At 45.0% G+C, this 14707-nt stretch overlaps 1 protein-coding gene across 8 annotated transcripts in view; it reads right to left on the bottom strand.

Annotated features, from left to right (window-relative positions):
- The window catches only part of NTRK2 (neurotrophic receptor tyrosine kinase 2), a 222050-nt gene extending 217075 nt beyond the window's left edge, over positions 1–4975 (bottom strand). For all 8 annotated transcript variants that reach the window (XM_054178966.1, XM_054178959.1, XM_054178961.1 and 5 more), the window contains exon 1: positions 4652–4975. In XM_054178966.1, the coding sequence (XP_054034941.1) occupies positions 4652–4860 (209 nt within the window). In that variant the 5' untranslated portion in view covers positions 4861–4975. The remainder of the gene's footprint in view (positions 1–4651) is intronic.
- Positions 4976–14707: the final 9732 nt, after the last annotated feature.

Here is a 14707-nt window from a genome sequence, read left to right as displayed (position 1 = left end):
AAACAGGGACAGGGAGTTCTTCCTTCCTGCCTTAAAATTAGATCCAAAATGGAGAAATAAGGCCCCTGTTTGGTTTTGCTTTGCAATGATTTGGGACCCAGAATCTTGTTAAGCTACTTTATCCCCTACACTGCCAGCATTAAAATAATAAAGAAAAAACAGAACCTGAGAAATCTGGAAAATGTCATCCTATAGATATCACAGGCTGGACTGCCAAGCCCTGTTTTCTCACTAGTATGGAAAGAAGTGGAAGTTTCTTCAAAACAGCGTAATCAAGACCAAATCTTTGAATTCATTTAGACAGCTTTTATTTCAGTATGTAAGTCCCAAACATACGTCAAAACCTTTGAGTGACCTAAGGCATTGAGTTTTCTGCCAACCCTGCCTAGTGCTGAGCGCCTCCTGAAGGTTGCTGTCTTCCTCTAGCATAAGCTGTTTCATCACAGCCTACAGAAGGCAGCCCCAGTGGAGACACCGAGTGTCACCAATTCTCATCAAATAGTAGAACAAGGACCAAAACAAGCCATACAGATTTCCTGAGAGGGGAAAAAAAAAAAAACCACCCACCACCCACCATGCAAAACCCAATGCTTTGTGGTATCTGGAGTATATTTAGAGCCTAGAATTACGAAACAGTTTTTATAACGATGACTCTTTCCACTCACCTTAACCAATTACTCATAGCTTTTAAGGAAGCTTTAGAAAATAACATTAAAAAAAAAATTTAAAATGTACAATTTCAGAAAACAAAAAAAAAAGCAAAAAAAAAAAAAAGCAGCTACTGTATCCCCACCGTCCAAAACCTGTTTAATAATTTGTAGCCTGAGATGCCTTGTGTTTTATTCCAAGTCACCAGAAATAACTCTTCAATCCAGCCAAGCCATGCAACGCTGCACAGTCAAAAGCTGTTTTGAAGAGGAAGGGGCTGGGGGCTGAGAAGCCTTGTAGACAATTTTATTCAACCTAGGAATCTAAAACAAAAAAGACCCAAAATATCAACCGTTGTGAGCTTCATATGAATTCAGACCTGCCTTTTTTTTTTTTTTTTTAGCTCAAGCTCACATGACTTGTTAATAATTTATTCTATAAATCACTTACCCTGTCTTATTTATTAACAGCTCTAAAGTGCTTTATATAACTGAATAAGAAATTTATTTTGTGGTTTTGAAATGTACGCAACACACAATCACCACTTCTTTAATAGGCAAGATCTTAAAAATCACCTACTGTTTTGTTGGCATGCAGTTCTTCCTGAGATACACCAATTAATTTCAAACCCCATTCATCTGAAGTCAATATATTAATGATTTGATACCAGAACTGTGAAACTAGGCCAGGAATATACTTGCACTGCAAGAAGACACTTGGAAATCAGAGACTTTAGGGAGTTGTATATGCTCAGACATATAAACAATATATTTTACTTAAAAAAGAATATTAGATCATTGCTTTTACAAGAAGTTCTGAACACTTTAAGAATTACTCATTTACTATCCTACTAATATTTTGCTTAAGTGATCTCACCAAGGACTGCATATTTGCTATTGTGACTACGATGCATGGATTTTGCATTACTTACATTACTCATTTTGCTCCCACAGCTCCTAAGGTGAGCATCAATGACTGATATCCTTATTTTAAGGCAGGATGTCACTCTGACATTAAATTAACCTACAGTAATATCAAAACTATCAAATAATTCCTACAACTAAGCTGCGTTATGATAAGCAATTTCAGCACTGGCATGTGCTTTCCAGATAAAGACCAGCTCACGTTAGCACCTCAGATAACTAGACAAATCAAAATCTTCTTAGATACAGAGATTTTTCAAAATCCATCTTTTATTCACCTATGCAAAAACAATTAGGAAGGGCAAGAGTGAGCAAGATGACTAACAACAGCACCAGGCACAAATACTCTTACGCCCTCCCACACCAAGTTTCAGCAGCTGGTCCACACGGGGCTGATGCAGATGTGCTCTGGGTGTCTTTCTACTTCTCTCTGATCCAACTAGGAAACAAAGAGTAATTGGACTGGGAAGAGAGTGTTTACTAAGCTTTACACTGTAATTTTCCTACAGGCCACAACAGAGCTGATGCACCAGGGTATCATGTGGTAGAGGCTGCCTTATATGTGGGTCTACACCTCCATTATTCCCACTAGCGCCGCCCTTGATTCTTCTCCCACCTCTGGGAACTATGGGGAAACCCTTGCTGCAGCCTCACATCCTGCTTGCTCAGCACCATCCACCTGGCCCACAGCTGACCCTCTGCAACACTGTAGGCTTCACATGCTCAGTGTAACCATGCAGTTACCCCAACACTCCCAACACAAGCGTCCCAAGTGAGGATCTTGCCTCAGTCCATGTGCCTTGAGTACCTGTGGATGTTTAGCCTGGAACTGCAGGATCCATTCCTATTCAGAGTAGCACACAAGCAACAGACATCCAAAAAATACATGGGAATATATGACCTGAAATTAATTACCTTATGGTCTTCTCAGTCTTAATTTTACCAAGAGTAATTCCATGATACACCAATGGAATTGGGCTCCTGCATCTTTAGAGCATATAAAAGACAAATCAGGCCTGAAGCTTCTCAAGTAAAACAGAATGCTCCAACCTCTCAATTTGTTTCTTAGCTAGAATAAAGCCAGATGCAGACTATTAAAAAATGTTTCCATAACCTGTATCAACCAGATTAGAACCGCTTCCCTAAATATTTACTGTTTACTGAGCTTCCAAAATGAAGTAATGTGACAGCTACCGCAGTCCAGTGTTTAATTTACGCCCATAAGCTAATTAAGGGGCCTTTGTGTTTTGTTAGAAGTACGCACGAAAACACCATCTTAAGGAAGCGCAACAGCATCTCCTGAGAAATACATGACTCAAAATTATTTTTAGATCACCAAACACAAGAATATGCGATGTCACAGAATGATAAAGTGAAAAATGAAGATAACTGTAAAGACAGTGATGCTCAAAAAGCCACATGAAAATTAAAACCAAAAGCATCAATGTATATGACTAGACATGTTTTAACTTGATCACGGCTCAAATACATATTTACATATGTGTTTTCTCCTCTGGCTTCTTAAAAGGACCTAAATTCTAGATGGAAATTGCTCTGTTACCTCCAAATTGAATCAGCTGGGTAAGGCAAGCAAAACCTGTGAAAATGAGCACAGATGAATAGCTCAAAGAATTTTTTTTTTCTTTTTAATGAAGCAATCCACAGAATATTAAACAAATATATGAAACAATAACTGCTGGAACAAGTCAGAAAGGCTATTCCTTTGCCCTGGGTCCTAAAAATCTGCCAAAGATAGGCTGTATATGAATAGCAGAAATTAATGTCTTCAGCTTTCCCCCCAAACACATGCGGGGAAATGCAGCAAATTTGCTTCAGCAATCTGCAGAGAGGCAGCACAACGGCCAGAATTTAGTCTGGAACTACATAGTATTTTATGGTATTTTTCTGTTCTTTCTAAAGGAAAACTGGAGAAGGGAAGAAGGATGGAGAACAAAAATAGTGATAAATCTGCACAGACTGCGGGGAAAACATTCTGGTGTCTTTTATATTACATGCCACGAAAAACAATCCAGAAACAACACAGACTGTGAAATAGGGAGATGAACAAAACAGTCTAAGAAGGTTTTTTTCCCCAGATTTATCATGTACACATCAACAATTCAATTATTTTTTGCTCAGCAAGGGCCTTTGGAGCTTTTCTCAGGCAACATTATACAGATGCCACCAAGTACAGAGCCGAGAAACAATGCTGGATTGAAAATGGAAGGCTACAGAACTCCCTCATCAGTTATTTTCTACAGGCAAACGAGGATGGAGGGAACACATAGATGGGGGGGAGAGGGGGGGAGGGAAAACAAACACCAACTTTTGCACCTCCCTCACTATTAATTACCATATCTTAATGCATTAGCACTTGCTTAGAGACTGCACAATGCGCATTCCTCTGCAGGCTTAGTATTTTCTCCTTCCAGCCACCTTACTGAGAAGGGCAGGCTCGCATGCCTATAGTCAGGTCTAGAAGACAGTTTGCTGTCTCCTTCAGCAGTATCTACCCCATGCTTCCTTTTCTGGCGTTTGCGAGTTTTAAGAGAAGAGATATAAGAGATCTTTTGACAGAGAGGGAGGGGAAGCCACCTACCCAAACTCGCCATTCGCAGGAATAAATTGAGGGAGCGAAAGTAAAACAAAAAATTAATACACACACACACCCCCACTCCGCCCCCGCCGCTTCCAGACCCGCTGCCGCCGAAGAGATGAATGCGGTCTGGGCCGGGGCCGGCAGGACCCAGCGCTACATCCCGCCGACCACGGTCCCGCTGTGGCCGGCGACGACCCTCACGCCCACGTCCCGCGTCCAGGGAACGGCATCGTGGGCAATTAGGATTCATTATCTAAACGGAGTGACCGCGGTGTCTCTGGAAAGTCCCGTCCAAATGAAATCACACCGGCCTTTAGGCTTCCAGCCACCGCACACGCCCGTGAAGCAAGTGTCTTTCGACGCGGAGAAGTTCCCCGCCGCCCCTTTCCGCATCGTTCCCCAGCTGCTCTGTCCCGCCGCAACCCACCCTCACCCCCCCTGCGCGACGGCTGTGGCCGGGCCGGGCCCGGGCTGCACTTACATCTCGGTGACATTGTCGCCCTCGGCGCTCCGCTGCGGCACGGGGAAGGAGGCGATGCCCGGCACCGGCTCCGCGCACCAGATCCGCCAGGAGCTGCAGCGGCAGGACGCGGGGCAGCCCACAGCACCCCGCCAGCAGCCCAGCACTAGACAGTACAAGCCCCACAGCCTTGTCAGGCCGGGCCCCGGCCTCCGCCGCCAGGACATCATGCCGCCACTGTTCACTCCAGCGCTGCCCCGACGGCCTCCTTCTGCTCCCGCCGCCGCAGCTGCCGGGGCTCAAGCACGGAGGGTGCGCAGACTTCCGCGCCGCAGGCGGGCACCCCGCTGCCGAGGCTCACATGGGCGCGCCGCAGCCGCCCCCCGGAGGTGCTCGCCTCGGGGGCCCACGGGGCGGCGGGAACAGCCGTTTAGCGCTGCGGCGAAGGAGGGAGTGCGGGACAGACCGTGCGGCGCGGCACCTGCCCCCGGCCCCGCGGGCGGGCGGACAGCGGCGCTGCCTGCCCCTGCGGAGGCTCCCGATGATGCTGCAAAATGCGCGGAGCGGGGGCAGGTGGCGGAGCTGGCGCTGCTACCTGCGGGAGCTCGGGCAGCCGCTGCCCGCCGGAGAAAAGGAGTGCGGCAGGGGAGGGAGGCGCAGCCCGCGGCGGCGGGGCTCGGGGCGCCGTGCTCGACGCTTTACGCACCGTCTCCTCCTCCCTCCAGCTGATAATAAAGCAAACCCGGCTCCTGCTCCAGCCCAAGCCGCGGAGCTGCCGGCGAAGTGACGTGGGGCTGACGCAGAGAGGGGCAGAAACTCCACAAAATGAGCCTGAAATTAAAAAAAAAAAAAAAAAAAAAGAGGCAAGCAACAAGGGAGGGAAAAGGGGGAGGGAGGGGGAAAGCAGGGAGGATGCCGATGAGCTGAGATACCAATAGGCAGCTTGCGCTTGAGCCTTCAGACGCGCACACACAGAGACATACAGGCACGCGCCCTCCGCGCTCTGGGGAGGCCCCCGCCGCCTGTGCGGGCTGTCCGCCCCGCCGGGCGGGGAAACCGCACCGAGGGGCACGGGGCATCACCACTGGGACAGGATCGCATCATGGGGTGATAAATGGGAACGTTGGCAAAAGCCGAGAGAGACGACTGATGAGCCGCTCTAAGCCGCCTTAATTTTTGTCCCAAAAGGTGCGCGGCCGGGGACTCGCACCCTTTCCCTGCCCCCCGCCCCGGGTGCGGGTTTTGCGCAGCGACGCGGGGGCCGCCGCAGTGCCTGGCGCTGGCCGCGCCGCAGGCGCCACCGTGCGTCCCGCTGCCGCCATGCAGCGCGCTTACATCCGCACCCCACCGCGCTCCGCCGAGACCCACACACCGGGTCCCTTGAGGAGCTCCGGCTGCAATCAATGCGGCAGTTACTTAACCCCGACTGCCCTGTGGGCCAGTACAGCGACCGCTGTATGGCGGGAAGAAGCAAGGAGTTACCGACTGGGTGTATCTTGCCTGAGGCAAGCTTGACTTACACGTGCGTATCGCATACTTGCAGGTGCTAGGAGGAGCAGATCTGAAAAACTGAACCTAATAATGATGTTCTTCTTTTGCCGTGTCTGAGACTCTGTACCTCCTGTCCTGGCACATGACAGGCAGTCCTTGTTTTGTGTTGGCGGGCTGTTTACTTACCTCTGTGCCGTTTTATCCAAAGATGGTGACGATGCTTTCTTACCTAATCACCTGAGCTGACTATTTTGAAAGAAGTAAATCAGGATGAATTAATGAAAGAAAAGTTACAGACTTTTTTGTTACAAAGATGCAGAACAAGTCGCCAATGGGCGATTAGAACGTGCACAGGAGTGAATTTGACATGGCACTTGCTAATTGAAAGCACGCTCCATTCTTGCATTTGCTCAGGCTTCAGAAAAATCCCATTCTTACTGGGTGTATTCATAGGTCTGGTAGGGTCACAGATAGGGTTGATTTTGCTTTCAAAGAAAGTCATAGACATACCTCTCTGAAACACTGATATATTCCTCCCTATAAGGCAATGAGAGACAAGTAGATAAATGGACAAAATTGAATATGTTGTCAATCATGCTAAGTAAAATTGTTTTAAGTCAAATGGTTATAGAGATAAATTTCTTCAACTCATAATATATTTATCCACTCCTTACCAAGTTCAGCACTTTATTGTTTCTAAATAAAAGACAAAGATCAAGAGAGTCACAAGGAACAACAAAGCCACGATGCATCATAAAAACATTGAAGAACCATTTAAAAAAAAAATTTTATTCAAGTACAAGGCACTTTGCCTACAAGTAATGCAAAATTGGGGAAAAAAGGGCACACACTGTCCTTTATTACTTCACAGACATCTTTGTCTCTACTGTCTATGATTCTGAGAAACTGAGAAGTTGTGAAAGAAATTTCAGATAAAAGTCTGCAGTTTAACCAAACTGGCTAATTATGCAAGTCAGTGTTATTGGAGGAGTTCTACAGGTAAATAAAGTTGCACTTGTAAGGCTGCAGGTAAGTGTTAAATAATGCTAGGATCATAGAATAGTTTGGGTTACAAGGGACCTCCAAAAGTCATCTCATCTAACTCCCCCCGGCCTGAACAGGGACATCCTTCACTGGATGAGTTTGCTCAGAGCCTTTTCAAGCCTGACCTTAAATATCTCCAGGGATGGGACCTCAACTACCTCTGTGGGCAACCTGTTCCAGTGTCCCACCACCCTCATGGTAAGGAACTTGTTCCTAACATCCAGTCTAAATCTGCTCTTCCCTAATTCAAAACCATTGCCCCTCATCCAATTGCTACCAGTCTTTATAAGCAGTCCCTCCACAGCCTTCTTATAGGTCCCCTTCAAGTACTGGAAGGCTGCTATAAGGTCTCCCAGGAGCCGTCTCTTCTCCAGGCTGAAAAACACCAGATCCTTCAGCTTCTCTTTGTAGGAGAGATGTTGCAGCCCCCTGATCATTTTTGTGGCCCTCCTCTGGACCCATTCCATCAGGTCCATGTCCTTCCCATGTTAAGGGCTCCAGAGCTGGATGCAGTACTCCAGGTGAAGTCTTAACTAGCACAGAGTAAAGCAGCTGAATCGCCTCTCTGGATCTGCTGGCCGCACGTTTTTTGATGCAGCCCAGAATGGCATTGCCTTCTGGGCTGCAACTGCACACTGTCAGCTAATGTCCAGCTTCTTATTCACCAGCACCCCCAAGTCCTGTTCTTCAGTGCTGCTCTCAATTTCATCATCGCCCCAGCCTGTATGGATATCTAGGATTGCCCCAACCCAGGTGCAGAACCTTACACTTTGCCTTGCTGAACCTTACAGAACTGTAAAGGAGTGTCATTACTGGTTGTGGTAAACATCAGTTTGTATTTTCTGCAACTCAGATATTTTCCAAGAGTGCTGCTGAGTTGTACAGTAATCATTTCTTAGAAGGGTTGGGACTTACACACAGAGATTTCTGCATAAGAATGCCAAAAAAACCAGATTGGCAAAATGCCAAATTCTGTTAAAATATAATTCTCCACAGAATTAGTATTTTATCAAAATAGACTGGGGGCAAAATGTGGGAAGGTAACGAATTGAAAGTGTAGTATGCTAGAGCCACCAAAATTGCCAAAGTGACAGCTAGGGAATGCTCCGCCAAGAAATCCCATTGCTGGCCTATTGAGGGAAACAGCAGCTCTCTCAATAGGCACACCAAGATGCTTTGAGTCTTTTAATTCTAGATTTACAAAAGGACAGCTGCACAAAGAATTGCTATGATAAATTGTGACTTTATTTCTACATAGACTTTATTTGGAAAGTTAACACCATTCTTCTATTTATTTTTTTTTCTCATGGATTAAAGAAAGTAGGAAAGAATACTCAAATGCATCCTATGCACCATTAGCTAAAGGAGAGCCACAGCTAAACTGCTAGAGACAAGTAGCTTTCTGGTAATGCTGTGAAAGCAAAGTTGAAAATATGACAAAGCTGTAGACCACGATCAGAGGACTAGAAAATATGAACTTGGAGTCAATACTGAGCTAACTGTCTGTCTTTGGTCAACAGAAATGCTGAAGGGAAGTGAAATAACACTCCTGAAAATAAGTGAACGGTTATGCAACAGTATAGGTAGTATTTTCATTTGGGGGATTTTTAGCTGTTACAAGAGGGAGAGGTTGGACAGCTCATGGGAACTTCCTGCTTTCCAGAGAAATATCCCAATTCCCATGAAACTTTACACATGAAGATTTTCTTGCATGCAAGCTAAAACTGTGGGCAGAGACACACTACTGCACCATGACCCAGAGCAAGCATATGAACTCAAATTTCCAGCACTGGCTGAGCTATTAAGTTATTCTGACATGTACCTGCATCCCTTCCCTGAGCTCCCACATCTTTTCCCTCAAATGACAAAAATCATGTTCCACACAGTTCTCTTCTGAATTTTGTCCAAACACAAGGTGTGCCCTAGTTTGGCTTTTATTATTTTCAGTGTCCCACCTATTTGCAGATTTATCTAGCTACATGATCATAGCTGATTTTGTGCTCCTGAATAAATGGAAGCTTTTGACTTTTTCTATTTCAAGCGCTGTTAAGGGCTTATTTGCTTTAAAATGAAGCTGAATCCTGCCACCTTGTGCTCAAGAAAATTAGCACATCTCTTTGTTTTGGGGAGGAGGGAAGAAGGAAAGGGGGAGGAGGGAAGAAAGAAAGGGGAAGGAAAACTTAATGGCAACAATCATATTTCTAACAAACAATGAAGGCTGGGAGTCCAGTGGTTGGCTCTATTTGATATTGCTTGAGACATCTACCTGAGACCTCTTCACATGGACGATCACTCTTCTAGGGGCATTATTCATTCCACAGTGGGCATATGCCCACTGGATTTCAAAGCTATGGCCTCCCCCATGACCTAATGATGGCAAGGAACTTAACCTCTCAGGTCCATGATGCTGTATCTCATCTGTGTCCTCCTGATAGCTGGAGCTATTAATCACACAGTTCCTGGTAACCTTTGGCCACATTTGTTTGCTATGAGAGCAGCACTACTTTCTTTTCATCAATATGCAATCACATCATAGGGTGGAGGAAAGGCTTCTTCTCGTTTATTAAAAAAGCTTTTGAGAGGACAGTAGAAGTAATGATTCTAAGGAATATGGATATCTGTTTAGAGCTGAAGTACAAGGCAGCACTCTTTTTCTGGCTGACAGGACTCCACAACTAGCTTTCTGGTAATGCTAAGAAAGCAAACATCACCCTGAAGGTGGTAAAATTAGATCAAAGACTTGAAAAGGATGACTTCCTTCACACCATACTTGATTCGCTCCATTCTGCAGACTCCTATCTGTCTGGTTTTAGCCACTGTTCTTCTGCATCTCTGCAGCCAGCCAAACAGGGCAGCTTGTTGACCCTCCAACCTTCTGAACACCTTCTGACAGCAAACATAAATGGTATGTTTATCAGTAAGACATAAGCAACAAGAATCTCAAAGTAGCTGACCATCCCTAATGTTCTGTTTTGATGGTTTTGTCAAACAATATTTGTTCAAATTAAGGTTGTTGGCAATTGCATGGACTTGCTCAGTTCACAGAAATTGTTTCTCCCTCACATAATCCATCTGACTGTTTGTATGCCTGTTTGCACACACAAATTTTGTTGTGGAAGACATACTTGTCTTTCTGATTACAAGGGTTCAACAGGCAGAAAATGCCAGCGCAATAAAATCTGACAGTTGGTTTTTAGTTTTTTCCCAGTTTAAAAGCCATACAAAGAGTAATGATTTTTTTTTTATCAGGATGAACTGATGATATTCTGAATCCTTCCTTACTATGATCAGTGAAAGGGGGAAACAAGCAAATAAACAAAACCCAAACAAACAAGAAAACACTATCTAAAACTTAGCCTCCAGTACAATATTTTAAAAGATCAGAAATCATCCTAAAACCTAGGTTTTGGAACATTGCAAGCTAACTTCAGCTTGCATCACAAGTCACTGAGTTACAGCTTCTCTTAACATTTATTGTTACTCATTCATGTGAACTGCATAACATGAATGTGCATTGCTCATGATTGGGGAGTGAAAATCATTTTAAGTGAGTGGTGACTTTTGACTCCTTGTCCTAGGCCATATGAAATACACAAACCTGGAGAAAGAAAACTACAGTTCATTGCTCAAGATAGAAACCATTTAATTTACAATGTAGATATGCTTGCCATGGCCATGTTAATGTCTTATTTAAACTGAAGTTAAATCTCATTATATGGCAATTTCTCCAAGGTAAAATATTTTCTGTGTCATTGTGCTGATTGCACAGGCAGGACACAGTAATTTCTACTGCAAAACTACTTACAATGTCTCTGCATGCCTCTTCTCACCATGGTACAGGTAACAGACATGAGCACAGAAAAACAATCAAAACAGTAGAGACCTAGACAGTCAGAAATCAATTGTTTCTGACTTTCAAAACCTGGAATCAAAGTCTGCATTCCAGATAACTGCACTCCTTTTTATAGGGCATGTTCTGTATGTCTGTCTGTCCATCACCAATGTCTCCTGAGTTCATTTGTCTTTGGGTTAGGCTGTTAATTTCACATGAGCCAAGAATGATGGCTCAGTCTTTCTCTAGCCTCTAGTAGACGTTAATCAGCAGATTTCTGAGAACCTGCCATAAGCTAGACCATATTGCCTTTCCAAGCCCTGCTTTCCACTTAGTAACTCAGCAGCCCCAGCAATTTGGCTGGATCCTTACATGAGTGAAAATTCATTCCAAATGGAGTCAGCAGATTTTAATAATCTGTGTACTAGCAGCAAATTGCTGAGAAAATTCAGGACCTTCCATTGAGGACACCAAAAGAAAAGAAGCATTTAAACTTTTTTGTTCATCCATCATGTGCAGTTTCATTACTCATCCTAACTGAAGAGCACCTTTCCTCTTCGCATGCTAGTGCTTTTACTTGTCATTTACATAGGCAGTGCCTGTCAGAAGTAATTCTTAATTGCTTCTCTTTCTTCCTGGGTCTCTACTGTCAGGTACCATATCACATTACTGATGTAACAGGCTTTCTCCTAAACATTGTAGGTAAATATGAATATATGGGTGGAGTAAATGCCAACAGGAGTGGCAGATCATTGGCATCACTCAGATAATTGCCAGATCTTTTATCTCTTCAGGGATTTCAGTCCACCCCAGCTGAAGAAACAAGCAGATGAAATAAAAATTAAATCATCCTGTGACAGGGAAAGGTGAACACCTGCTGTGCATTATTTCCCACACCTAGGGGATGAAGTCTGCATTATACAGATTTAACTTACTCCTCACAAGTGACACTGGGTATTTCTCTTTGTCTTCCCTCTGCAGCAAGAATTCTCTGATTTTTTTAGAATGTTGGTCCCTCACCAGAAAAGAAGTTGAAGGAAAGCCAGAAGTGGTAAACCTGTTGATATCAAACAATCTTTCTTGGCTGTGCCCATTTAAATCCAATTTTGAAGACCTTTCTTGAAAAATCATAAACTTCTAAAGGAGATACCTTTTCCTTAGCAACAAAGGCAAGCTTCAGTGGCAGGATTCACCTGATGACATGTAGATATTCACAGCATAACTTTATGTTATTTTTTTATTTAATAGGGAGAAAAGTATAATGCCTGACATGTCCTACAGTAATAACTGAATAGGTCAGATAGATCATGTCCTGAAAGTGCCTATTTCTCTAATGACTGCAGGTTGACTATCTAGATGTGGAAGGGCTTGTTCCAAATATGTGCATTTAAGTGGAAACTGCTCCTGGAGGGATTTCTGCTTTTGAATGATCCATTGGGGAAATCTGTTGATCTTCATGTAAATATTTATAAACTGCAAATGCTACAGATGAAACTAGCTTGACTTATTGGCAAAAAGACACTTCTTGACTACAAGCCTCAGCCATCTTCTGTTTCTGTCAATGAAGTATAGATGGTAGGGAAAACAGACTTCAGAAAACAGCCAGCAAACCTCTCTGCAATTTCAAGTATACCATATTCCAATAGAATTTGTATAACTACAGAGTTCATTTTGTTGGCTAATAGCCAGTAACAGTTTTAAACTTGTTTTAGAATGATGATTCTATGAGTCTGCATATAGTGGAACTACTTTGCCAAGTGTAAGTAGCTGTTCAAAAGCAACATGAAGTGTGTTTCCCAGGACACATACACGACTTCAATTCAGCTTAGTTTTTGCCTTTGATATCTTCACCTGGGGGCTCTATTGAAGTAACTGCTTGGATATGTCCTGCTGAATCCCAGCTACTCACATCCTTCATCCTCTCCTGATCCCCATCCACCAGAAGGGTCGGATGGAGGAACCCGGAAACTGCAGGCCTGTCAGCCTGACCTCAGTGCCAGGGAAAATGATGGAGCAGATTATCTTGGCAGCAATAACTGTGCACCTGAAGGACGGCCAAGGGCTCAGGTCCAGCCAACATGGATTTAGGAAGGGCAGGTCCTACCTCTCCAACCTGATCTCCTTCTATGATCAGGTGACCCGTCTGGTGAATGTGGGGAGGCCTGTGGGTGTGGTCTACCTGGATTTCAGCAAGGCCCTTGACACTGTCCCCCACAGCAAACTGCTGGCTAAGCTGTCAGCTCGTGGATTGGACCACAACACTCTGTGCTGGGTTAGGAAGTGGCTGGAGGGCTGAGCCCAGAGAGTGGTGGTGAATGGTGCCACATCCAGCTGGCAGCCAGTCACTAGTGGCATCCCCCAGGGATCAGTGCTGGGCCCCAACCTCTTTAATATCTTCATTGATGATATGGATGAGGGAATTGAGACAGTCATCAGCAAATTTGCTGATGACACTAAGTTGGGAGCAGATGTTGGTCTGTTAGAGGACAGAAAGGCTCTGCAGAGGGACCTCGACTGACTGGACAGATGGGGAGAGTCCAATGGGATGGCATTTAACAAGTCCAAGTGCCAGGTGCTGCACTTTGGCCACGGCAACCCCATGCAGAGCTACAGGCTGGGGTCAGAGTGGCTGGAGAGCTGCCAAACAGAGAGGGACCTGGGGGTGCTGATTGACAGCCACCTAAACATGAGCCAGCAGTGTGCCCAGGTGGCCAAGAAGGCCAATGGCATCCTGGCCTGTATTAGGAATAGTGTGGCCAGCAGGAGCAGGGAAGTCATTGTGCCCCTGCACTCTGCATTGGTTAGGCCACACCTTGAGTCCTGTGTCCAGTTCTGGGCCCCTCAGTTTAAGAAGGACATTGAGACACTTGAACATGTCCAGAGAAGGGCAACAAGGCTGGGGAGAGGCCTTGAGCACAAGCCCTATGAGGAGAGGTTGAGGGAGCTGGAATTGTTTAGCCTGGAGAAGAGGAGGCTCAGGGGTGACCTCATTGCTCTCTACAGCTTCCTGAAAGGTGGTTGTAGACAGGAAGGGGTTGGTCTCTTCACTCTAGCAACCAGCACTAGAACAAGGGGACACAGTCTCAAGCTGCACCAGGGGAAGTTTAGGCTCGAGTTGAGGAGAAAGTTCTTCACGGAGAGAGTCATTCATCATTGGAATGTGCTGCCCAGGGAGGTGGTGGAGTCACCATCCCTGGAGGTGTTCAAGAGGGGATTGGACGTGGCACTTGGTGCCATGGTCTAGTCATGAGGTCTGTGGTGACAGGTTAGACTTGCTGGTCTTTGAGGTCTCTTCCAACCTTGGTGATACTGTGATACTGTGATAACTGAGGACATTATATACCCTCAGGAAGCAAAGACAGTTCTGAATGTCATGTCCCACATTTAGCCCTAAAACTTACATCTTTTTGTTGCACTCCTGTTTGATTCATTTACCTACCACAGTAACCCTTTCTTCCTGTGTGCTGTCCTCACTGGTGTTCAAAACCCTACAACTCTTGTGGTGCAGCATTTTCATATAGCTCTTATACTTAGGATGTGAAACCTCCTGTGCAGCATTCTTCTTCCTGACACACATTTGTGCCTCATCAGAGTTTTGTACAGTCACATCAGCCAGAGATTCCCTAGCTATTGTGTAGCTAAGGGCAACTTAGTCACGGTTCACACATGGCCAGACTTGATTTATGCTCTTGTTTTGTCCTTTAATGAAG

The sequence above is a fragment of the Dryobates pubescens genome, chromosome Z, assembly GCF_014839835.1.
Source record: "Dryobates pubescens isolate bDryPub1 chromosome Z, bDryPub1.pri, whole genome shotgun sequence".
Taxonomy (NCBI): domain Eukaryota; kingdom Metazoa; phylum Chordata; class Aves; order Piciformes; family Picidae; genus Dryobates; species Dryobates pubescens.
Note: the sequence above shows the minus strand (reverse complement) of the source record. Positions and strands in the feature narration are given on the sequence as shown.